Source organism: Centroberyx affinis, unplaced genomic scaffold (assembly GCF_046629955.1).
Source record: "Centroberyx affinis isolate AG114_WGS23_722 - 3 ecotype Tasmania unplaced genomic scaffold, CSIRO-AGI_Caff_v1 ptg002339l_1, whole genome shotgun sequence".
NCBI classification, from domain to species: Eukaryota; Metazoa; Chordata; class Actinopteri; order Beryciformes; family Berycidae; genus Centroberyx; species Centroberyx affinis.
In genome coordinates, this window is record NW_027280606.1 from 61,748 (window position 1) to 87,095 (window position 25,348).

The 25,348-nt window shown below is 40.8% G+C and overlaps 1 protein-coding gene across 5 annotated transcripts in view; it reads left to right on the plus strand.

Moving 5' to 3' along the window:
- ndrg4 (NDRG family member 4) overlaps nt 1-25,348 on the plus strand; it is a 55,272-nt gene that overhangs the window by 25,383 nt on the left and 4,541 nt on the right. For 3 of the 5 annotated variants that reach the window (XM_071533213.1, XM_071533214.1, XM_071533215.1), the window contains exons 4-13: nt 4,534-4,572; nt 14,475-14,580; nt 18,513-18,633; nt 19,149-19,211; nt 20,346-20,406; nt 21,431-21,517; nt 21,721-21,777; nt 22,172-22,275; nt 22,403-22,459; nt 22,929-22,980. In XM_071533213.1, coding sequence (XP_071389314.1) covers nt 4,534-4,572; nt 14,475-14,580; nt 18,513-18,633; nt 19,149-19,211; nt 20,346-20,406; nt 21,431-21,517; nt 21,721-21,777; nt 22,172-22,275; nt 22,403-22,459; nt 22,929-22,980 — 747 coding nt within the window. Of the gene's footprint in view, nt 1-4,533; nt 4,573-11,891; nt 11,913-14,474; nt 14,581-18,512; nt 18,634-19,148; nt 19,212-20,345; nt 20,407-21,430; nt 21,518-21,720; nt 21,778-22,171; nt 22,276-22,402; nt 22,460-22,928; nt 22,981-25,348 lie in introns of those variants that run through there. The other 2 variants (XM_071533216.1, XM_071533217.1) reach the window with 1 other exon arrangement.

The following is a 25,348-nucleotide window of genomic DNA, read 5'->3' on the forward strand; positions in this document are numbered from 1 at the left end:
TGTGAGACAAACTGTAGCCTATTAATTTACTGAATATGTAGTATTTGCTATAGATTTGTCTGTAAGACGTGCTCAAATTCGAGGAGTCATTGGGGAGGAGCTTGGTGAAACATGGGTCCCGCCCAGTTGTCTCACAGATGGGGGTCCCCAGGCTCCTAATTTGGCAAGCCCCTTTTCAGTGCAATGCAGTGTCATTGGGAATTCAGATGTTAGGGTAAGGATCTAACCTGGCGATTTGAAAGCAAACTGAGAACTTATTTGAGTGTCCCCATCTGAATGAGCTGACCTACATCTAACAATTTATCACACTGGCCAAATAATAATTTATAATAATAACTTTGTCCCCAGAAATTTAAGGGATATGAGTTGGTTTGGGAGTTTTGGTGGCAACTTATATCCAGGGACTTTTTCCTTTTCCCTAGCTAAGTTTTTACTGAATTGACATCCCTGCATACAGCAGAACTGGACACAAGAACAGAAAAGAAGTGAAAGCAGAACACTCAGAGCACAGCCTTGTTTATTGTCTAGCAGCCTTACTTCATATGCAAATATCACTGGTTGGTGCTAAACTAGAATTTTCCCCCCACTGGAGAACTCCATTCATAGCATCACCAGGATCAGATTTAATTAAGTCTGTCTTCTGACCCCCGTGGACTAGATGAATTAAATTTAGTGCAGGAGTAATTTGGCTTTTTAGTAGAGATCCTTTCGGAAAGCCTAGAACTAGGACAAATCCACATCCAAGAAACCAGCCTCCAGACTAAGAGACTCCAAGATCTGAGACAAGCAAACACATCACAGCAGCAAAAAGCAGCATCTGACTTCAGAGAGCGGTGCTGCAACTACATCCAACACATCTCCACAGTGCCCTATCATTGAGTTAATGCAGTCATACGCAACCCAACCCATACCCGGCACACACATGCTCCTTCATCCAAAGACTGATCATACTGCAAGGGGTTGCCATTAAGCAGGCAGGATGGGTGGAATCCTGGCTGAAGGAGGACCACCTAAACAATTTCAATTGGTTTCAATGGAGTTTTTGTGTCACACAATCTAAACATTTGGTGGGAGACACCGGGCTTCAAGTTTATCAAAGAATGACAAACCAAACATTTAGTGTCAAAGTCACATACTATCCTCCACAGTGCTCTTTCCCACTATGCTGAGCAGCTGCAATCACATACTGTAGATTCAGTATTATGGGGAGTTATAATAAAGAGAAGAGTGCCACCTGCTGGTCCGACCACCCTACTGTCATCAGTAACATTTTCCCTCAGAAAACAGCAATGCATGAAATCCACATGGAGTGAAGTTGCCCTATCAGTAGTACATCTTTTTGAAATAAGACAATGATATAAAACCATCAGTTTTTCCCTCTGATGATGTCAGCAGATTGGAAATTGTTGACAGCCCATCCAACATCATTAGATGTTGTTGTTTTCTTCCTAGGGCAGCTTCAGGTCCTGTTGGTTAGTGCATGAAGAGCTGACCTCTCTCTCTCTCTAGGTGTGTCTAGGTGTCTGACCCTTTCCATTCCCTTCCTGTCCTCTTCAATGTTAATAACGCACAATTTGTCTTTCTTTGCTGTCTTTCTTTTTTTTTCCCTGTCCTCATCTTTCACTTCCTTACGAATTTCACATAACCCATCTTTAATCCCGTCATGTTTTCTTTCAGCAATCACTTTTCTTGTGAACTCACAAATTAAGAACTCACTTTTGTCTGTTGAATCCACATAGGAACCAGTGTGACATCTGTATATCTAACAGTGCTCTGACTGATGTGGAACCTCGTGCAGGAGGTTCCGCCTCGTGCATGCCCTCAGTGTGTTTTTTTGCCCAGATGTCTGTGTGTTCCTGTTCTGCTGTGACCTGTGCAGAGGCAGCAGAGTAGGAATAAACTCTTCAGGGACGTGTTGAAATAACACAGGTTGCGTTGTCCTTGAACACACTCCTGCTGATGTGCTGAAAAATGACACCACCCATGTTAAAGAACAACACATCAGTGTGTGTTTAGCTGAAAAATCTGTGTTATTTCAATACATCTCTTTCTAGAGAAAGGGTCAGGGCCCAGCTCCCCAAAATCATAAAAAAGAAACTGAAAAAAACAACAACCAAAATAAACATTTTAATATGGTGTCAGACATTTGGACTACTTTGGATGTCAACCAGTTTAATATCCTGCAACCTGCAAGATAAGAAACAAGTACTCCTTATGTTTCTTCAAGGATTCACAATGGATCCAAACAATATTTTGTCTAGGTCTGACACTAATCAAATACTGAAAAACCTTGGCTGGGGTTAGTAAGCCTGTCACTTCTACTGGAAGCCAGCTTGTCTTCAAACAGTGTCTCTGAGCAGCCAAGTGATCAAACTGATAAGATAATTATGAGGTGATTTGCTTTCGTGGGTTCCGGGCACTACTGCTCTCTCTCTTCCTGTTGTAAGCTGCCATCTTCCCTCACTTGTAACCACTGATCTGTTCCCAGTCTCTCACATGCATTTTAGTATGTTATCTTTATCCACTGTCTTGAAAGAGATGCATTGAAATGACAGGTTTATTTGTCACAAACTTAGCACATACTGTTGTGTTGAAATATAATATACGCCATTTGTCAGATGCTTTGCAAGCATTCTGACTGCCTACATACAGGCACAACCACAGAACTTGATGGGTAGAACAGTCCTTCCACTGTTTGCCATGGTAATTTGGCACAGTATAAAATGCAGTGGTGGAAGAAGTACTCAGATCTTTTACTTAAGTAAAAGTAGAAATACCACAGTATAAAAGTCCTGCATTCAAAATATTACTTAAGTAAAAGAACAAAAGTATTAGCATCAAAATGTACTTAAAGCAACAAAAGTAAAAGCACTAATTATGCAGAATGGCCCATTTCAGAATAATACAGTATATATTATATTATTGAATTTATAATTATTGATGCATTATGTGTAAGAATCACTTTAATGTTGCAGCTGGAAAAGGTGGGGCTGATTTCCACTACTTTATATACTGCTGGGTAGCTTACAGTAATCTATAATAATACATCACAATTTATTAGTTGATTATATTTTGTATTAATAATCTGAATCTGCAAAGTAACTAGTAACTTAAGTTATCAAATAAACGTAGTGGAGTAAAAAGTACAATATTTCCCTCTGAAATGTAGTAGAGTAGAAGTATAAAGTGGCATAAAATGGTAATACTCAAGTAAAGTACAAGTACCTCAAAATTGTACTTAAGTACAGTATTCGAGTAAATGTACTTAGTTACTTTCCACCTCTGATAAAATGTTGATTTCAAGGGTTAGTTGCTATGGTGACAACGCAGGTCTGGGCATGAAGGCCGTAAAGTCCATCACACATGCTTGAGAACGTTGCAGATGTGTCTGTTGCACGAGCGCTTAGCAAACTGAAAGCTAACGTTAGCGATGAGGTTAACATAGCATTATCAAAGATTGTACTTCTCTCGCTAGCTCTTCTAGTCAACATGGCATATTATGGCAGCAAGGCAACGAAGAAGGTCCTTTTGGTCCTCGCTGCAAAACCTCTCGCCTCAGAGAGTTGCCGTAAGTCAGTTTATACGGAATCTAGCTCAACGGTTCACATAAAAATGGCCGCTGTCATTCCTGTGTTTCCAGGATCCTATGTTCCCAGGGTTCTATGTCCCCAGGGTCCTATGTTCCCCAGATTTATATGGCACATAAAGGGAACATGACAAAGGGTCCTATGTTCCCCAGTTCTACGTATGTGCTCACCCAGGATCCTATGTTTCCCAGCTCTATATAGCACATAATGAGAACCTGTATTCGCTTAATATGGTTAGTTGTTAGGGTTAGGGTTAGGTTGGTTGTGTGTAGATGTTTACCCAGAGCTCTGACCACAACTGTTTCACAGAACAGAGGGTTAGGGTTAGGGTTAGGGTTAAACATGGGAACATAGGACCCTTTGTCATGTTCCCATTATGTGCCATATAAATCTGGGGAACATAGGACCTGGGAACATAGGACCCTGGGAACATAGAAATGCTCCCGCTCCAACCATGCAGGAACGTTAATTCGAAAGGGAATGACCCTTCTATCCATTCAAGTTCTTGGGCACAACATAATATGTTCAAATAACAAACTTCAGCATCTTTAACATGTTATGTCATTTTTCAACACATTTGTATGTATTTGTGTGTGTGTGTGTGTGTACAGAGACAAATCAACCTTTACAACTCATCTCTTTCTAGTGCACACTGGTATAGAAGATGACTATTATTACACTGCTAAGATGCTTGTGGGAACCTGGGTTTCATCTGATGTGGACCTGCAGTGCACAGCTTGTGTTGCTCTTCTGTAAATCCAGCGGCCCTCAGCTCCGACACTCTGTCGCCTGGTGCAGTGGAAGCTCCCTTTAATGTGTGAGGAAGACGTGTGCGAGTGTGATTAAACTAACTTTTTTTTTTCTCTCTCTCTTGGCCTGTCTTTTTCTGTCTTTTTTTCTCTTTCTGTGCCTACCTCGTTCTCTCTGTCTCTCTCTCTCTCGGCAGGAAAACTGTGAGCAGCTGATGCCGGCAGGAGATTGGAAGGTATGATGCTGATGTTGCTGTGTTGTGACTGAGAGCGCCTTTCTTCTCCTCTTCTTATCTCTTTATGTCTCGTCTTTTGTTTTCTTGCCGTCTATCGTCCTCCGTCTTTCTTTCTCCGGGTGTCATCTCTTACTGCTCGCTCGCTCGGGTAAACGGTGAGGGGAAGGTGGAAGATAAATGTCTATTATTTCACAATGAGGATAATACTCATCTTAAAATGGAAGTGCTGCCTCACCCTCACTCAGTAAAACCATGGCCAATAAGGTGGAAGTAACTAATTACATTTACTTGTGTTTTTGTAATTGAGTAGCTTTTTTGTGTACTTGAGTATTTTTTAAAGTCAATCATTTTACTTTGACTTAAGTATCTTTTTACTGAAGTATTGCACTTAACTACAATCTACATCACATTCATTACAAAGCTCCATCAGCATCAGAAACTGGACCAACGTAAATGAACAAACTGTGGAGCCATTCACAGTGAGCGATCAGTCAGCAAAGAAGAGAAGAAGAATCTGGCTTTACTTTGTTTGTGCACTTTATTTTGCACTTTCCAAATTTCCCAATGAAAAGAATCTAGTTTGAACTCTGTCCTGTCATCCTTTTGGAATCACATGGGAAAGATCACAGCTGACAACATTGTCTTTTCTAAAAAGCAACTCAGTAACAATTTGTACTGCAGTACTTACTTCTACTTAAGAAAAATATCAACAAAGTCACAGTAGTTGTATTTGAGTAGGACATTCCAGTACTCTTTCCACCTCTGACCATGGCACCAGTATACTTCTAAATCTGATAATGATGTTGTTGAAAAGACAAACTAAATTCTAAATGTCTTATAAGAAAAAAAAACATCAAATGCACTGTTTCAAGGTGCAATAAGTAAGACTGTTACTGCCCTATAGAAAAACGACCATAATATACTGTATCTGTGGGGACTGATAGGGTTGTTGATCAATACCAAGGATTCAATCATTACTTCACCAGCTGCTGAGATCTGGCTTTCAAAAGTCTTTTTTCTAGCCCATACTGTCACCAGAGTTTTCTGTTGGATCTCTGCTCTAAATAGCTAGCTTACTCTCTATTGTGAAAATGTGACTTTATTATCTGTGTCAATTACAGGCCACCGTAGACTGTGCCAGAGACCTGTCGATGTTGTAGATTACTTAATGCTCCTTTAAAAGTTCTTTTTTCAATGTCAGGAACGAGCACCATATATGTGCGTAGTCAACATTGTAACATGACTTTCCATTCCACACTTAACCAAGGCAATAAGCCACGAGAGACAGTGGTTTATGGTGATTTTAGAACAGCTAAACAGCATAGGTGCAATGCAAAGTGGAGGAATAGCCTCTAAAATCACTGTAAATCACAGCCTCTTGTGGGTTGCTTTTGTAAAAAATGTTTTGTAAATGTTATTTTTCCACTTAGCAATACAGTTCTTGAACCACAGACCCTGAATGGATAGAACGGTCATTCCCATTCAAATCAATGTTACTGGACGGTCAGAGCGGCGGCCATTTTTATGTGAACCGTTGGGCTAGCTTCCGTATAAACCCACTTACGGCAAGTCACTGAGAGTAGAGGTTTTACAGAAGGAACCAAAGGAGCTTTTCCATTGCTGACATGGATTGCTAACATGCTAATGTTGACTAGAAAGCTAGCAAGAGAAGTACAATCTTCGATAAAGCTACGTTAACCTTGTTAGCTTTCAGTTGAGTTTTGACAGTGTGCTACACACTTGTGCAACAGACACATCTGCGCAGTTCTCAAGTGTGACACACTTTATGGCCTGAATGTCCAGACTTGTGTTGTCACCATAGCAACCCTTAAATTTTCATACGCACCTTTTTATGCTGTAGTAGCCAAATTATCCTAGCAAATGTAGTGTTATGTGTTGACAGTAGTGAGCTGGAGGCTTATACATGTTCACTTACTTTATTGTATAAACATTATTCGCCAACATAACACCGGAGACTGACTTCACCTGGGCACTCGAACTAACTTCGTTAGTCGCATCACTTACTGATGACGTCATATCAAGTGTCCTTACGCTCTGCACACATGAAATAGTGCCATTTCAACACACCTCCCTTCCTTTGAGTCTGTTAAGACATGTCAGTCACAATAACTCATGTCAATTGTAATAAGCCATATCTCTAATAAAGTTACTTGTACTTTATCACATGTACTGTTCCTTTTACTCAAATTCTAAGTGACTTGTCTCTATTAACATGCGTTCTAAACAACTTCACAGAAATAAACATTGAAGCATCACTGAAACATTGACAGCAAGGCATTCATTCTCACATTTGTTTCACATTAATCTTTCAAACAGATTTTTTTTTTCTTGAGGAACAGTCTCTCAATTTCTGCCATGGAACATTCTTGAACATGGTCTAACAGTAACTAAGGTGATCTGGGTAGACTACCAGTCACCATAATAGCTTGCATTATGTGGCAGAATAACCCACTGCAGCTATGATGGTGACTGGTAGTCTACCCAGATCACCTTAGTTACTGTTAGACCATGTTCTAGAATTCCTTGCTGTTAATGGGTCAGTGTTTCAGCAAACAGTGGTAGAACATTCAAGTTCTGTCTTGAACAGTAGCTAAACAAAGTGTAATGGCACATGAGCAGCAGTACTAGTGGTGGTGACAGATCTTTTACAACGGCTTCAAACGTGACTCAGTCAATCAGAACTGACAACCAGAACTATCTGTCTTATAAACTTGCACAAACCATTACGCCATTAGTTTCATAAGTCAGGGTGTAATGACAAGTTGGGCTTCACACCTGCATAGAATCCGCCAGCCTATTTCAGTCAGACGCTTGCCGGGTGTCAAATGGGAGCGATGTGACGAACCTCATGAAACACCTCTGTTTCACATTGAAGTCTGACACTGTTAGTCTCACCAGCCCTCTCCAACACACAGCATTATTTATGTCTGCTGCCTGGCACACTGCAAAAAATATCTATCTTAACAAATAATTTAATGATAATAATCTGCAACCTTTTCATATAAATAAATGTCTGTTTAACTACGCTTTAAAACCAACATAAAAGAGTAGAGTGCTATCCTCAAGATCTTTGTTTCTTGATTTTGTCTCCATATTTGGAGACAAGACTGAGCGCTCATTGCTGTGGTGTTTCTGCACTGCACTTCCCAGAGATCACCTGTCAATCAAACAGTGTGGGCGGAGCTTGGATTTTCTGGTGATGCAGTTTGAGTTTCTCTTTTCTTTGTCTGTTCAGCCACGGTGGCTATCACTGCTCATGCTAACTACCCAGTTCTTCTTCTTCTGTTGATTCCAAACAAACTGGAATGAACTGGAAGGATTTTTCCCATAAGACCTACTAGACACCAGGTGTTTAGAACAGACAATGGAAAAGCTTTCATAAAGTGGATATAGGTTGAATCACTGTTGTGTTACATCATTTGGCAATAGAGAGTAGCAAAGCAGGCATTTGTATATATAAAAATGTCATGGATTACCACTTTAAAACAAGTGCAAAAGCCGCCATTTGGGTTAACTTTCCTTGTTTCCAGTGCAAATCAACCTGTTCCAAGCATTTTCTTGAATCAAGTGACATTATCTTGACATGTATTTGACACGTTATTTCAAGACATTATCACTTGTTTCATGTGAAAGCACACTGGAAACAAATGAAATTCTCTCACCTCATCGGCAGACTTTAAAGGAATAGTTCACCCAAAAATGCAAATTCTGTCATCATCTACTCACCCTCGTGCCAAATGAAACACAGGTGAAATGTGTTAGTCCATATAACACACAGGGAGGTTGCCAGCACAACTTGGTAGCAGCCTTCTCCAAAACAACTGAAGTCAATGGGGACCTGTTCTTTAGAGTTCTAAAACAAAAACAGCCAAACAATCACACTGTGAATAGAAAGACCTATACACCATTATTTGTTGCAAGTCAATCAGCTGTACTAAGATTTGCACTAAATGATGGTGTAAATACACTGTAGGTCTTTTTGGAACTCTGAAGAACTGGTCCCCACTGACTTCAGTTGTTTTGGAGAAGGCTGCTATGGAGTTGTGCTGGCAACCTCCCTGTGTGTTATATGGACAAACTTCACCTGTGTTTCCACTGGCATGAGGGGGAGGAGATGATGAGAGAATTTTCATTTTTGGGTGAACTATTCCTTTAAGTAAAACAAGATTCTAAGACTCAGTACTACACTTTGAACATTTTTTGCAGTGCACACTCACATGATGCTCAGAAGCCTCGATCTTCCACAGTCCTCATACATTTTCATTATGATCTGAGAAAGTGGAAATGAGAGAGAGAGAAAGCGGTAACAGCTGTGTGTGTGTGTGTGTGTGTGTGTGTGTGTGTTGGGGTGCATATGTGTGATGACACTGCATATATAATAGTTAACAAGAGAGGGGATGGTAGCATTACTGCACCAACATTGAAAACCCTTGTAAATTTAAGACATCTATAGTCGTCCATAGCTGCTACACGCATTGCTGGGTGAAATCCATCTTTCTGATAATCAGTTCAAAACACTTTCCAAAGCTATTTTAATATGAATCTTTACCGTGCCATAATATCATATTGTAAAAAAAATTTGTTCCCGTTTTCCTTCCTACACATCGCCGTCCGCTAAGCGCTTTCCTTGGAAATTCTGTTGAAAGTAGACGGTGCAATGCGGAGTCAGCAGGGAGGGAGTTAATCTCCTCTGTGGAGGAAAGGAAAGGGGGGATAGAGTCAGAGAGAAAGAGGGAAGGGAAGCATGCCAGTTGAGTCAGCACGCTAAGCTTTCTGTCAACAGGAAAAGGGGGGGATCGCGGGAGAGAGAAAAGAGGGGATGGAGCGAGAGAAAAGGGGAGAGATGGGGTGAAAGGGCAGGACAAAAGGGCTGCTGAACGACAGGGGAGAGCGGAGCGGAGAGAGGGAGAAAGGGCCTGTGTGTGTGTGTGTGTGTGTGTGTGTGTGTGTGTGTGTGTGTGTGTGTGTGTGTGTGTGTGTGTGTGATCTCTGCAGATAAGTCCGCTTCACCTTTCACCTGATCTCAACGCGCTGTTTTATTTCGACTGGAGATATGAATGTGTATGTGGTAGATCAGGGAAACTGGGGTCCGGGGACCACCAAGGGCCCTTGAAGGGCCCTTCAAGGGTCCTTCAAGGGTCCTTCCAGGTTAGTTGATCCATTTCAATGAAACTGTCTATATGACAGTACAGTCTGGGATTGATGAAAACTAAGTCTTTATCTTGTTCCAACCAGCTTAAACTTGGAAAATAACACTTATAAAATAACAGAAACAGAAAATAAGACAATAACAGTATGTTGCAAGTCTTTGTGTTCTGAGAGTTAAGGACAGTACAGACTGTGATATTTCAAGTGGTGTCTAATATTCAGACTCTAAATCACTTGGATTGACTACACAACTGAAAACATGTTGGCTTTTGAAAATAAATTCCAAATGGACTTAAATATCGCCGCTCATCTGAGGGGTATTACATATTTTACAGATACTGTACAATATCTTACAATATATTACATCTACATCCAGGAGAGGTTTTGATGTACATCATAGGTGTATACATATAATACTGAACCTCGACAACAAGGTCTGAAACTCAGTAACAAACCATAGTGGTGACATGGGCTGGTGTTATAAATTAGGTTAAATGCTGGTAATTTCTGTTGATAACAAGTCATGATTAGCATGATAACGGCACTGCATTAATGTAGTAAGTTGTGCAATCATAACATTGAGGTGTCAAGCTTGGCTTTACTTGGCAGTACAGTTCCCATGGTGTTATCTTGTACTTTCATAATAGGTGTTGGATAACAATACTGTAACACCCTCATCCCTCTTCTGAACTACAGTATGGAAGTTCCATTTAAGCGAGAAGGAAAGGACCAGTAAGCCAATGTTTCCAAAGTATTATATGGTAAATATTCAGTAATGTAATAGTAACTTACTACAGTGTTATCATGCTAATAATAACTTGTTATCACCAGAAATTACCAGCATTTACCCAAGAAATTACACATTATAATTACAAAATAGTTACTTGATGATAATTTTTCTGTAATTACACATTCATTACCCATGCATCAGTGAAGAAAGACCCAAGGCAACTCTTCTTTTGCTCAAGGTCTTACTATTGGTATTTAAAGTCATACAAAATGCAATAAATCACAGATACAGTTGAATAAACACTATTGTACCATTAGTAATCAAACGGAATAGATTTCACAAACAATTACATGTACATATAAATAAAGTCAATGTAACAAGAATCGTAGGTGAGATACAAAAAAATTAAAATAAAGTAAATAAAATTAAAATATACTCGTTTTTTAATGTTCCAAGATGAACTGGCCATTGAATAAAGGCTTTTAAAAATTCTTTCATTTCAAGAAGAGTTGCCTTCTTACTTCACAGCAAAAAAAATCTCCATCTTAACAAGTCATTTACTCTATTATTGAGTCCTAAAATCATAATATTCTTAAAATAAGTGAAAGAATCCGCAAGTCAACTTATTTCAAGAATTTTGTAGAATCAAGAGTCATTTTCTTGATAGTAGTGCAGTGATCTGAGTTATCTCACTTCATTGGCAGAATGTTTCTCTTGGTTCAAGAAAAAATAAGATTTGAAGGCTGAATATGAGACTAAATGACTTATTATTAGGATATTGGCAGACTTTCAGTTCAGGTGTCCTCACGTTTTTCGGTTCATCAAAAGATTCGGGCCTCGTTAAAGGTCTCATTCCTTTGAACAGCGGCTGTTTTGTTTTTGGGTCCAAAGGAGGGGAAAGGTTACCGGGTCAGTGAGGAAATCAGAAAGAGAGAGAGAGAGAGAGAGAGAGAAACAGACAGGTCAAAACTGGAGCGCTGGTGCTGATGAGAGCGCGCAAACAAGCCCGATCGGCGACTGACAGAGACGGGCGACCAATCCCAGAGCTCCTAGCCAATGATCTCCGCCCCCCCACCCCTCCTCTTGTCTTCAGTTGCCTATAGAGCGCGAGGGGAGGGGAGGGGAGGGGAGGGGGGAGGAGGGAAGCGGCAGCGTGAAGCTTAAAGAGTCGGGGGGGTGGGAGCGGAGCCGCGCAGACAAAGACACTGCAGCAGCCTGCAGCATCTATCCATCCTCTCCTCTCCTCTCCTCTCCTCTACTATCCATCCATCCCTGTCCTCCGGCGAGCCGCTAGCCAGGATCTAGTCCCCGTACAGCAGGAGAGGCCCGGCTGCTCCTCTTCGTCCTCCTCCTCCTCCTCCTCCTCTTCTCATTCTTCTTCTTCTTCTTCTCCCTCTGAGAGCGCATTTGCTGTGGCGCCATGCCTGAGTGCTGGGACGGGGTGAGTGGCAGGGACGAGTTTCATGATGCAGGAGGGGGGTGGGGGGGGGGTTCTACTGTATATGCGTGTGTGTGTGTGTGTGTGTGCGGTTGATTGTTTGGATGTAGTGTCAAATGCATTTGAATAAACTTCTCAGTCGATCGCGTGATGAAGCAAAATAGCTTTTGTTTCTGTATGTCAGGTCGCGCAAAAGGTCAATATATTATCTTTGATTTTTTGCAATAATGCGGAATACGCCTCGGGTTTGTGTATTCTATAATGAGACTGCAGTATAGCTGGTCGGTGAATAATGCAGCAGGCTCTAGCTGTTGCATTATGGGTCACGGTTTGACTTTGGCCCACTGACACACTTTGGCACACTAACACAGATGCTGTGCTATGCGCTGGTGCACATGCCTCTGCGGATATCCACACTGGCATGTGTGTGTGTGTGTGTGTGTGTGTATGTGGAGAGGAGATGGTAATCGTTTTGCAGTGTTATCCAATTTGGCTGCAAAGGAGGAGTAAGGGTGTGTGTGTGTGTGTGTGTGTGTTAAGAAGGGAAAATAGGGTTTTTTTCTGCAGAGTAAAGGATTTTTTTGTGTTCATGCAGCTCTTTGTCTGTTTTTTGCGTTGACATGATGCAGCAAGGAGGTTTGCGGACATTTGCTGCTTTTTGGGGCTTCAGCTCAGAATGTGTAATCATGCCAAAAAAAACCCCACAAAAATCACACTAATCATAATCCTATAGAGCATCATCTTATTTTGAAACCTCTCATTCTCATTTTCGAGATATTTCCAACGATTGTCAGCGCCGGTTTTCCTCCTGAGCATCTGAAGGTCATCAGGAGGGAAAAACGCCTCCTCAGCTTTAAGGCGGACGAATAAATATCATCCCTGGAAACACAATCCAAACAAACAAAGCCTCTTGATGCAGTCACCGCACTCAAATTAGAACGCTTATTCCAGATTTTTCCCCCCAAAAAAATGTGAAATATGCTGAAATAATAGGGAGATAATCTGCCATCCGTGGCAGAGGAAGAGCTGGATTAGCTCAAGTATCTGCTGATGCTGGGGGGATTACACAGTGTGTTGGCTGTAAAATGCTGTTTGTTTTGGTGTTGCGAGTTATTAAAAAGACTGTGGATGTGCAGTGTGTTACAAGTGGCAGGTTGACTGTGTGTGTGTGTGTGTAGGAGGCTGAGATGCTGCAGTGAGGCTGCAGATTGACAGCGGCAGGTTGATTTGGGATCGACTGTTTTCTCCATGTGTGAATAGCTCTGGTGTTATCAAAACAGTGGATAATCATAGTGTGTTAGTGTGGAGATAGAAGGAGGAGGAGTGTGTGTGTGTGTGTGTGTGTGTGTGTGTGTGTGTTCGCTTTGAAGTGGATTATATAGACAGGGGCGTCAGGATCATCAGAAAGGGCTTCACTGCAGTTTACAGCCTAAACCTGGCATAATAATCCTGGAATGCCTCTCTGTAGTGTGTGTGTGTGTGTGTGTGTGTGTGTACCTACATTCGCGCCGCTCATGGAAACTCATATCTCCTACCTCCATTTTGAGTTTGGCTGGCTTTAACCGGTGCATGCAGACAAAATGTGGGTCACAACAAGAGAGTGTTTGGATGTGCACCAACATGACACACTGGAGAATTTGGGATTCAGTGTTTCATAACAATTTGGAAATGCAGGAAAGGGTAGAATGTGAAGTAGAGCATTAAATTGCACATATAATGTATGTAGGCGATATATCGGAATTCAATATATCGCGATACAAAAATGTGACGATACGTATAGTGGGGCAGAAAAATCGTGATTTTAGCTCCATTTTATTCTGCTGTAGTAATCACCAATGAGACGGCTTGACCATCACAATTTCATAAAATCTCCATTGAAATGATATTATTTGCACTTTGTAATGACATTTTTAAATTGTTTTTTACGTTCTAGCGAACCAATGTCATCGCTAGGAATATTTGTGGAACAGAATTCTGCACAGTCAAACTTTGTTCTCATTGAACTTTTATTTATTACATCGTATCATGGTTGTACTGAATCCTGAACCCCATATTGCGTATCGAATCATATATATATATATATATATATATATATATATATATTAGATATATATATGTTAGATAAGTATATCGTCCCATCCCTAACTGTATGGATTCATAAATATTACAAACAGGACACGCATTGCTTTTGAACATTTGCATGATTCTCATCGATTTGAATCGTTTCCAATTAGCTCCAGATTCTAAGATGTAGTTGCTTCTCACCCATTTACCATTGAATCAATGCAGAGTGCAGCTTGTTAAGTCAATCCAAAGGCTAAGAATGAACTATGAGGAAATCAATGGATCACAGCTCACTCTAATTATCAAGCCCCTTCCTATTAGGACACTTCAGTGACCCTGCACCTCCACCATAGTGTGAGAAAACTCTGTGATAAGATTAATGAGGAACATTGCTGCATAGATTGGGGCTTAAACGCATTAAGGATTAAATGGAAAAAATTAATATCCGATGTGATATGATATGATCTGTCAGGTGAGTGAGTGTGTGTTTGTGTTTCACAGGAACATGATGTGGAAACCCCCTATGGGATGCTGCATGTGGTGATCCGCGGGGCGCCCAAAGGAAACAAGCCTGCCATCCTCACCTACCATGATGTGGGACTGAACCGTAAGTAAACACAATGTAGTGTGTGTGTGTGAGTGTGTGTGTGTGTGTCTTGACAGATGTGTCAGGCCTTTCAATAAGGTGTTTCTGCACTTATCAGAGGCGATAATTGGCCTCCACACCGCGTTGTTTCTCTCAGCCTTCACTCAAACACACACACACACACACACACACATACACACACTTGTTATCATCTCCAGCAGGGGACCCATGTCACCAGTGTCACGACTGTACAGACAATAAGAAGCAGCAGGTCAGGAATGAGTCATAAAACAAGAAGAAAATGCATGCTTTTTCCTAAAAATAACGAAAACTATCACCAAGTTGCTCCAATGTTTCACATAAATTCAGCATAATACGCAGCATAGTTGTGTTTTATTGGGTAATTATGGAAAATAGAGAATGACGAACACTACTTAAAGTTTTTAGTAATGAAAACCTGCCATTATTGTTTTAAGTAGCTGCTAGTGTTGAGAGTATAAAACCTGTGGTGTTTAAGAATAAAATTGGTATGAATTCAGTAGGATCACTCCTAATCAGAGGTAACAGTGCACAAAAATAACCTGAAACTCTATACTGAGATCTCAGTAACAGCTGAGCATTGGTCGTTCATGAACTCTGTACAAAGTCACCGCACGCCCCGCATTCCACCCGCTAATGCAGGCTGAGCGCTCGATAATTCAATAAAGGCAGGGACAATAACACACACTAGTAAATGGAGCAGGAGATAGATACCTAGAGAGTATAGGAGAGGGAGATGAAGACGGCAGAGAGAGAGAGAGGATGAAAAAGACATGAAGAAGAGGTGGGGGGGGGGGGGGGGGGAGAGGAGGGGGAAGAGAGAGGGGCAGAGTGTGGCATGGATAAAATGTAGGTCAGAAAAACATTCCCCCCCCGTCAAGTGGCGGGAGGCGGCGGGGCGGGGTCAGCGGCAATGCGGCGGAGAGGGGCAGAGGTGTGTGTGTGTGTGTATGTGTGTGTGTGTGTGTGTGTAGCGTGTTAAAGAGCAGACCAGATCCACATTTTTTTTTGTTTGTCCATCCATTTGCTGGGTGTTTTTTTTTTTCTATTTAAGCTTACAATATCTCTCTTCTATCGGTCCTGTAAAGTATTAAGCTGACTGTCCATCTCATTTAGGATGCTCCACTAGGAAAACAAATAAATAAATACATAAATAACACAAAAAAAAACGATAAATAGTGCATAAAACATAACAATCATAATAAATAAAGAATAACAGCAGGAGATGAGGGGACAGAATAGAATAGAATAGAATAGAATGGAATAGAATAATAATAAACTGTTTATATAGCACTTTTCAAAGCAATAAAGGAACATGAAAATAGAATAGAAGAGAAGAGAACAGAATAAAATAAGTGTGTACCTGTCTTTCAGTCTGACTGGCTTTTGTTGTATTTCTTCTCGTCTATTGTCCTGTATAAATACTATACTATACTATACTATACTATACTATACTATACTATACTATACTATACTGTACTGTACTGTATATATATAAATACTATCATCTCCTTTAGGATGGTCCACTAAAAAAAAAATACAATAAATTAGAACAGAAGACAAATCATTTGGCCCAGACTAGAATAGAAAATGATAGGTGTGCACCTGTGTTTTGCTGCAGCAACAGTATAACCGGAGGGCTATTAGTATTCATAGCCAGTCACTAAAGCACTCGACTGCAGTGTACAACCCAACAGGATGGAGTGTGGAACAGAGCGGTGAAAGGGGAAGCAAGAAAATAGAAAAAAAACACATAAAGGAAAAAACAAATAAAGGAAAATGGGGCGGGGAGTATATTGGTCCCTTTAAATAGGATCCCAATTAGCTAATGGCATAGAGCTCTGCCCAGGAAAAAGGAGAGATGAGGACAATAAAAAAAAGGGAAGAACGAGATTAGAAGAGGGAGAGAGAGACAGATTTAAGATGTAGAGAAAGAGAAGAGGTCAAAGAACAGGCGGAGCTGTGGCAGAAAAGAAAGAAAACGAAATCGAAGGAAACACTGGCCTACATGTGGGAATCTGGTCAGCATCACTGCAGAGGAAGAGAGGGATGAGGAAAGAGGACGAGACAAGGGGAAGGGAGAGGCGTAGGCAAAGAGAGAGAGAGGGAGAGAAAAGAAATAGAGAGGAAGTGGGTCAGTGGGAGCGCAGACCGGGAACACTGGCGATGATTCAGCGTCGATACGGATGAGAAAGTGCCACCTCTGTACGTACTTAGTCTATGTGTGTGTATGTGAAACGCACGAAAGTTCGACGAAGTGGCCCCTCTTACCCGGTCGCCGTACTAATCGGTCCGCTGCATTAACGCCAGGAAAAAACAATGCTGCGATGTTACGATGTGCGAGTCTGACTCACCGCGCCAGGAAAGTAGGCCAACTGCAGAGCCGGTGGGAGGAGGGCAAACGGAGAGCATCTATAATACATGGAGCTATTTCAGAATTCAATGCTCTGGGTTTTCATTGGGTTCCGGTTCGGGAAACGGCGTTCTACTTTTTTTTTTTTTTTTTTTTTAGAGAATATCCTCAGTGACTCATTTAGAAAATAAATCTGTTTTAGCTTCCTAAAACAGACAGTGAAGAGATGATGACGTCTTTACTTTTTGAACAATATCTTGTTAATAAAATTAAGTTCAAGTTGTACTATTGCTTTAACTTTACCTTAACTGTAAATCTTTACATTTTAGCTGCGATTTTAATCTCCCATAATCCTCTTTGTATGCAAATGAGTATCAATAATGTTACACAACGAGAAAACTTACTACTGGGTTCCTAAGCCAGTGGTTCTCAACGTGGGGTCCGGGGACCACCAGGGGTCCTTGAGGGGGTTCCAGGGGGTCCCCAGCAAATTAATAAATTGGTAAACTTCAGCATTATTTAATTTACAAGAAGTTAACACCATTAGAGGATGTAGAAGAATGATTATTTTGATCATAGTTTCTCTGTTATCTCTCTACCTACATTACAGATAATCATGGAATTCTGGACAAAATCATATCTAACAATAAAAATATTCTCAGATTTGGGTCAGAGACAAAATCTCATCAAATGGGGGTCTGTGGCTCTAATGTGAACTAAATTAGGGGTCTTTAATATGAAAAAGATTGAGAATCACTGGCCTAAGCATATAAGCGAACATACTGTAGCTATAAGCTATATTTGCTAACAGTTCGCTCGCTAATGTTAGCTAGCTAGCCAAGTAGTCTAATGTTACTGTATTCATAGTATTCCCATGATGTTCAATGCATTTCCTACCAATATGGTGCTTTGCCATATACACAGCTCATTGGCAGTGGCTGTCATTTGATTATAATCACCTGTTAATTTTATTACAATCACCTGTTATTTTCCTACCAAGATGGCCGTGTGGTGAGGAACAGAATGCTATGAATTCTCCCTAGAAGATATGAAGGCAGCTGATCAACTAGGGAGTCAGAGAGCACATTCAAATGATAATCGATTCATGAACTGATCATTAATTAGATCTATATGTCATTGCCGCAAAGCTCCGTGGGACACTGGACGCAATCTTTAGGCTACTTGTTTACATTTGAAAAACCCCAAAAACGTGATGTCAAAGACTCATATACAGGTTTTGGTGTGTATTGCATGCCGTTTCTCAGGTGTAATTACAATAGAGGTAGGTGGTGGAGGATTATGTGATGGTGGAAGGAGTCTTTTCCGTCTCCTTGCTGGCAGAGGATCAGCTGTACAGATGGCCACCTTCAAGGTCCACTCTCTGGGTCCGGTGCATATGTAATGTGATCACATCCCTCTCTCCTCCATCCCTCCATCCTCTCCTTTCCCTGCCCTTTGCTTTCCTCCTGCCTCCCTCTCACTTTGTGCTCTCTCTCTCTTTCTTCCACCCTTTCCCTCTATCCCCTCTTGTTTCCTCTTCTCCTCCCTCTTTCTCCTACAGACAAGCTGTGCTTCAACAGTTTCTTCCACAATGAGGACATGCAGGAGATCACCAAGCACTTTGTGGTTTGCCACGTGGACGCCCCAGGACAGCAGATTGGAGCCTCACAGTTGCCACAGGGGTATGGGGCAACACACACACCCACACACACAAAAATACAGTACATGTGCACATACACACTGACATGCACACCTGCATATGCATACATTTTAAAATAACAATCACTAATACATGGTGAATTCTTGTATGTTTTTAATTAGCATTTAATTAGCTTTTAACTAACAACTAATTGATGATCAGTCAATTACAAATTAACAATAAATTATATTGTGTACATTATTTAATCATTACTTAATGACATGTTGAGAAAAGATCATTTGTATGTTGTGTCATCACTGTTAAGAGATTAAGTCAATGATTTTTGATTAGTTAACAATTTGTTAGTTATTTATTATTCAGATTAAACTAAATACGTAGTTAAGAATTTATTAATGACTAACAAATGCTTTGTAAAATATAAATAAGCATTAAGTGGGCCACTATTATAAAGTTACAACTGATGTTTACAAATATGTATATGCACACACTTACACAGTGACTGGTAGGCTGAAGGTGTTGTGACTTCTCTCTCCATAGGTACCAGTATCCCACTATGGACCAGCTGGCTGGGATGCTGCCCAGTGTGGTGCAGCACTTTGGGTTGGTAGTCTCTGTCTTATCAGACATAGTCCAGATTCATTCAATAGAGCCAACACAGCTCATTTTTCAACAGTAGTCTTCCTCAGGGGCGTCTTATTTTATATACACCCTCCTGTGTGCTCCATTGAGCTCCATACAAAATCAATACTGATGGCTTGTATCTTGAAAGAGTCAACAATTCTGAAAAATTTGATTGATTCTCCTATTTACACCAATGCAGTTGAGATATTTTACGGTAACACTTTACAATAACGGTCACTAAGTTAATGGTTAGTTAATGCTTAATAAGCATTAACTAACTAATGCTTAATAAGCATTAACTAACTAAATAATGTATAAATTAATACCTTAGTTAACATGAACACCATTAGTAAATTACACATTAGTTAACTGTTAACTAACCCTTATTAATCATTAACTAACCCTTAACTTAGTGACCCTTATTGTAAAGTGTTACCTATTTGGGTATTTGACAATGGATTCAACGTATTTCCTCATAAGTTAGACCTGCCGTGCAATGTTAGTTATCAATTACAATTACAAAAGAAGACAATTTGTAGCATATAAACTATGAAGAACAATATCTTTAGCTAGAATGTTCAATGCAGTGCAGTTCTTTGTTCTAGTCTATATACTGAGCACCACTGAGATACTGAGTTTCTCATTATATCGCGGTCATTTTATCAATAAAGCAGAACTATTCATATACATCACCCAGCACTTCCTCTTTGTACATTTCGGACCAAAGGCATGAAACTCATCGTCACCATAGTGGATAGTGATTTCTACCAGATGGTTTGGTTTCTTAGCAGCCTAAGTAGATGGCAGAACAGAAAATACTGAGTGAAGAGCGGTTTGCTGCCTGCCAAAGAGGAGTAATTTTAGACCTGACAGACTTAGCAGCCACAGCCAAGATGTAGCAGCATTTGGCTTGTGACCAGCTTGAATTTCAGACTGTGTTCCCAACAATACCATTATGTAACATTTAACTGATTGACACACCAGACCGTTATAGCACACAGCCAGAATTCAATGTATCCATCTCGCATCAGTCCATATGAACCATTTACCATAGTGCACCATCTATTTTCTTTAAACCGAATCATCTGAGGGACCAATGGTCTGTTTTTTTAGATTCAAGAGCATCGTCGGCATCGGAGTGGGAGCTGGAGCTTACATCCTGGCCAAGTTTGCTGTAAGTCACATCCTACTGATCCTCCCACTGCCTGGCTGTAGGCCTGTGATTTATCAAAGCAACCTGGTAGCGATGTTCACCGCTTTCCCAGATGACCAGATTTGAAAGAGCCTAGTCCTGGATTACAGGTTGAGATATTCAGTGGTCTGTGTCTCACATTGTTTATGACCGGTGGTTTTTGTAAAAAGTGGTCCAGGAATGGGCTTGAAATCTGTGTCTGGGAAATGGGAAAAACCCACAACTTCCATCAGAGTCTAAGGTGAGGCCGGGTATTCTCTCACTGACAGGGATTAATAATAAAAGTCTATTCTTTACGCTGTGTGGCTAATGTGTCCTCCTCATTTAAAGAGTAACTAAAACCCAAACCCAAATCTGTGTAAAGCCTGACATCTAATGGTAAAAAGCATGCTACTGAAATTGCCATCTGCTATTGGCTGATCTTTGGTGCCAGGTGATGTCACCTTCTATAAAGTACAACAGGTGGTGACATCACCTGGCACCAATGATCAGCCAATAGCAGATGGCCAGTTCGGTACCCTTTCACCATTAGATGACAGGCTTCTCATAAAATAAATCCAGATCCAGCTTGTCAAAGTGTTATTTTTTTTCCAACCTTTAATTGGCCTAAATAAGCCTAAATTAATCAAAATTTGTTTTACTTTTTTGTAACAGTAGGTGTCACTTTCTTAAAACAGTAGATGTTTTGGAACAAAACTTCTATTTTACTCTGTGTCATTTCACAGTACTATAGAACATTTTTTATATACTGTTGTATTTCATTCTAATATAAATTTTATTCATTAATTTCCATTTTGTTGCCTTTGTTTCTATTTTACAGTATTAAACGGTATCATCTCAATGTAAAATGTCATACTCTCGAACAATTTTACTACTTTTTACTCCATCTAACACTGTTTTCCTTACTATTTATTCTAATCTAGTCTGCTCTTTTCCAACACCAGTTTATTTTGATTTTTTGACTTCTATTCTACTCTGCTTGAACACCGTTCGCTCTCTCTCTCAGCTGATCTTCCCCGACCTGGTGGAGGGTTTGGTTCTGCTCAACATCGACCCCAATGGGAAGGGCTGGATCGACTGGGCTGCCACCAAGGTACCTAGCCAATATACTGTACATACTAGCCAGGGCTTTTCAAAAGCCTTAGATGGCCACCTCACCAGTTTTTAGGGGGGTAATGCACAGAAAAGGTTGTTGTTGAAGAAGAAGAAGAATCTCAATAGCTCAATCTTTTCACGCTCTCTACACACACCTACTGTTCATTAGGTTACAATAATAACCTCCCTTCTTTGCCCTAGCTGTCAGGTCTGACCAGTGCTCTGCCAGATACTGTGCTGCCACATCTTTTCAGCCAGGTAAGTGATATGATTTTTAATTTGAAGGGTTTTTTTTTTTTTAGACATGCAACTCCCATTCTTCTGCAATGGCAGTTCCAGCTTTCCTGTTTTTTCCCCCATCATATTTCCTGCTTTTTTCCTGATCGCATCCTCAAATCAGATCGCATACTTCTCAAAAGCCGTACAACAGTAGGACTATGAAATCTTATTCAGCCAGTAGGCCTAAACTGAGTCAATATGTCCTTGTCCTTGGACCTCCTTCAAAGACAAACAACGAAAACAAGCCTCTGACCCATTTTGGATCTCCGACACAGTTTTAGAAATGCTGCTGTGGAAAGATGCTTCAGGTAATATGTGTGTTGGTGCCCAGATATGCTTATTGAAGTGTGTGTGTGTGTGTGTGCATGTGCAGGAGGAGCTGATGAGCAACACGGAGCTGGTGCAGAGCTACCGGCAACAGATCAACAACACCATCAACCAGTTCAACCTGCAGCTCTTCTGGAACATGTACAACAGGTGGAGCAACACAAAAAACATACACTTACACACACACATGCATGCACACGTACACACACATTATTTGCGTATGACTGGTGGTAGATTGCAGTTGATCTTACCATGCGTTATTTCCTGTCCATCTCAGCCGGAGGGACCTGGAGATGAACCGCAGTGGGACAGTGCTCAACGCCAAAACTTTGAAGTGAGTCCACAAAAATACCTTTCATATACATTGTAATGATGTAAAAATGAATCTGGTTCAGGTCTTAATCAGGTTAATCTGTTTGGTATCCTGTGATTGAGTCTCTGTTGCCGCGAATCAACCAGGTAACAGAATATTCCCCTTTACTGAGCAATAGTAGCTAACTGCTAATACAAAGGAAACAATGATCCCCAATAGTAATATGTGCCTTGTTTTGTTGCTAACATCAAAATGTACCCATAATGCTGTGCGAGTTTGCTTTATCATTTTCTAAATCGCATTACAATCACATTTTCTGTGTGCATCTACATATGGTCAGTGTTTTCTACAGGCATAACATTATTTTTTCCGTTTTCCCTCAAAGAAAATGGGTATAAAATTACAAAGACAAAGATTCATTTATATTTACTAGTCAAATCCACATCCAGCGACACAGTCTAAATGCTGACCCGTGATGGTATTTCTGTAGGTGTCCTGTGATGCTGGTTGTGGGAGACAACGCGCCCGCCGAGGAGGGAGTGGTGAGTTCGTACGATAATCTTTTCCACGGACTTTATCCGTCTGTTTTGAAAACTCCTCCCTTTCCTCCCTACCTACCTCTCCTAGCTTCCTCCTTGCCTTCTGCAGATTGGAGTTTTAGGGCGCATTCACATCGGTTTATTTGAACTGTGGAGTGTTTACTCCCTTAGTTCGGTTTGTTCAGGTGAGAACAACTCAGGTGGCACCAAAGAACCTAAATAATACTCAAGTTAAACCTCAGTGGGTGGAGCCAATGTTTTTCAGGCTAAGTAACGTTAGTCCAGTGAAAAAGACGAGAGGTAAGAGAGGAGGAAGCTAATATTATGAAGCCTAGCGCTCTGCTGCTAACTAAAAAAAAGGAATCTTGCCATACTACAGGGTTCCTACGCAGGTCTGGAAAGTCTGGAAAAGTATTAAAAATTAATTTGATCATTTCCAGGTCTTGAATAGTTTGGGAATTTGAAAAAAATTCTGGAAAAGTACAGAAAATGTTGTGGTTCAGGTCCGATATACACATAATTCTAGCTTTTATGTTGTTGTAGAGCCACTTTGAGTCCACAGTTTTTGTTGGTGTGAAGAATAATGTTCAGATAGAGGGACGCTCTTATTACCCAGCTGCTGTCAGCATGCATTATATCAAATACAGACCAAAAATCAAATCCAGTCAAGAACATAGGGTCTGGGAAAAATATGGAATTTTAAAATGGAAACCGTGTAGGAACCCTGCCAATCAGCTTACATATTCTGATATTTGTCGCTGTGAAGAACAATCTTCATCTATATAGTGATATGACCTAGTTAGCAGGAGCAAGATGTCTGTCTGCGTAAATCATATTGAACAAAAGACAAAATCCTCAAAACAAATCAAGGTCTGGAAAAAGTATGGAATTTTTTAATTGAAAATGTGTAGGAACCCTGATACTAAGTTATCTTGGTTAGCTAGTTAGCCTAGCTGACCTTCCAAGTTCAAACTAGCCATACTAACCTATAGCTAGCTAGGTAAGCTAGTTAGCTAGTTGCTGACCTTCCAACATCATGAATACCATCGTCATGAATTAATGAAAAAAAAGTCAATACTATTTTAATTTTTTATTTCTATTTTGACCAGAGTTCCTTCTCTGCTATTCAAGTTTGCCAGTTAGCTAACGTTCTGAAAACCTGTGCTTCTTTGGCTCCGCCCCTCAAGGTGTAACTCAACCAATCAGATTATTTCTGCCTCAAGAGCAGCTCTGCCTCCAAGAACTGTTTGTAGAGCTAAAACTCCCTCTGTACTTGCTCTGTTCAGTGTTTTGTACTTGGCATGTAAACCCAGTTAGTGACTGTTTGTCCTCAATCAGGCAAACAGAAACAGGTCAGCCAGCAGAGGCCTGCTTCTTGTTCTAGACAACCCTGCCTGAGGACTGTGTGTGTGTGTGTGTGTGTGTGTGTGTGTGTGTGTGCCTTTCTGTCTGTTTTCTGTCTGTCTGTGCCTGTGCCTATATGCATATATGTGTACGCATGCATGTCCTTGATAGTATAGGCATGCATGTGTGTGTGTGTGAGTGGATGTATGCATGGGGTGAGTGTGTGTGTCCATTCTCCAGGGGCCAGATGGCCTTGCTCTGTCCCTGGGGTTTTCCTAGTTTGAAGTGGCCCAGATATTTCTACCGGTGTCTCTGCACTAGTTAATCTGCCGCATGTTCCCGAGGTCAAGCCTAAATAAAATCACTTCTCTGTCAGACGGAGGGAAGGAGGGAGGCGAAGTGGAGGCGGGGAAGGTTGCAGCAAGAGCTGTTATAAAACCTTGGCTTCAAGGGGAACACTGATAAAAGAAGAGAAAGATGGAGGGATTGAAGTGACGAGGGGGGGAATGGAGAGCAGCAGAAGGGAGAGAGAGAGATGCAAAGGAAGGTTGTTTGAGTGGATGTGACAGATGGAGGTCATGTTAATATTTAATGTCCTCTGATGCAACCAGTTAGGATTTGCTTTGCTGTTTTACATAGAAAGAGGGTGGAGCGGAGAATGGGAACCGGTAGAGCAGTGATTCTCAACCATTTTCATATCACGGACCCCTAATTTAGTACGCATTAGTGCCACGGACCCCCATTTGATGAGATTTTGTCTCTCGGACACAAATCTGAAAATTTTTTGTCCAGTATTCCATGACTATCTGTATTGTAGGTAGAGAGTTAACAGTGAAACTATGATCAAAACAGTCATTCTTCTACATTCTCTGATTGCGTTAACTTCTTGTAAATGAAATAATGGTGAAGTTTAACAATTTATCACTTTGCTCCGGACCCCCTGGAACCCCCTCAAGGACCCCTGGTGGTCCCCAGACCCCATGTTGAGAACCACTGCGGTAGAGAGGTGCATTGATTTAGGTGTAGA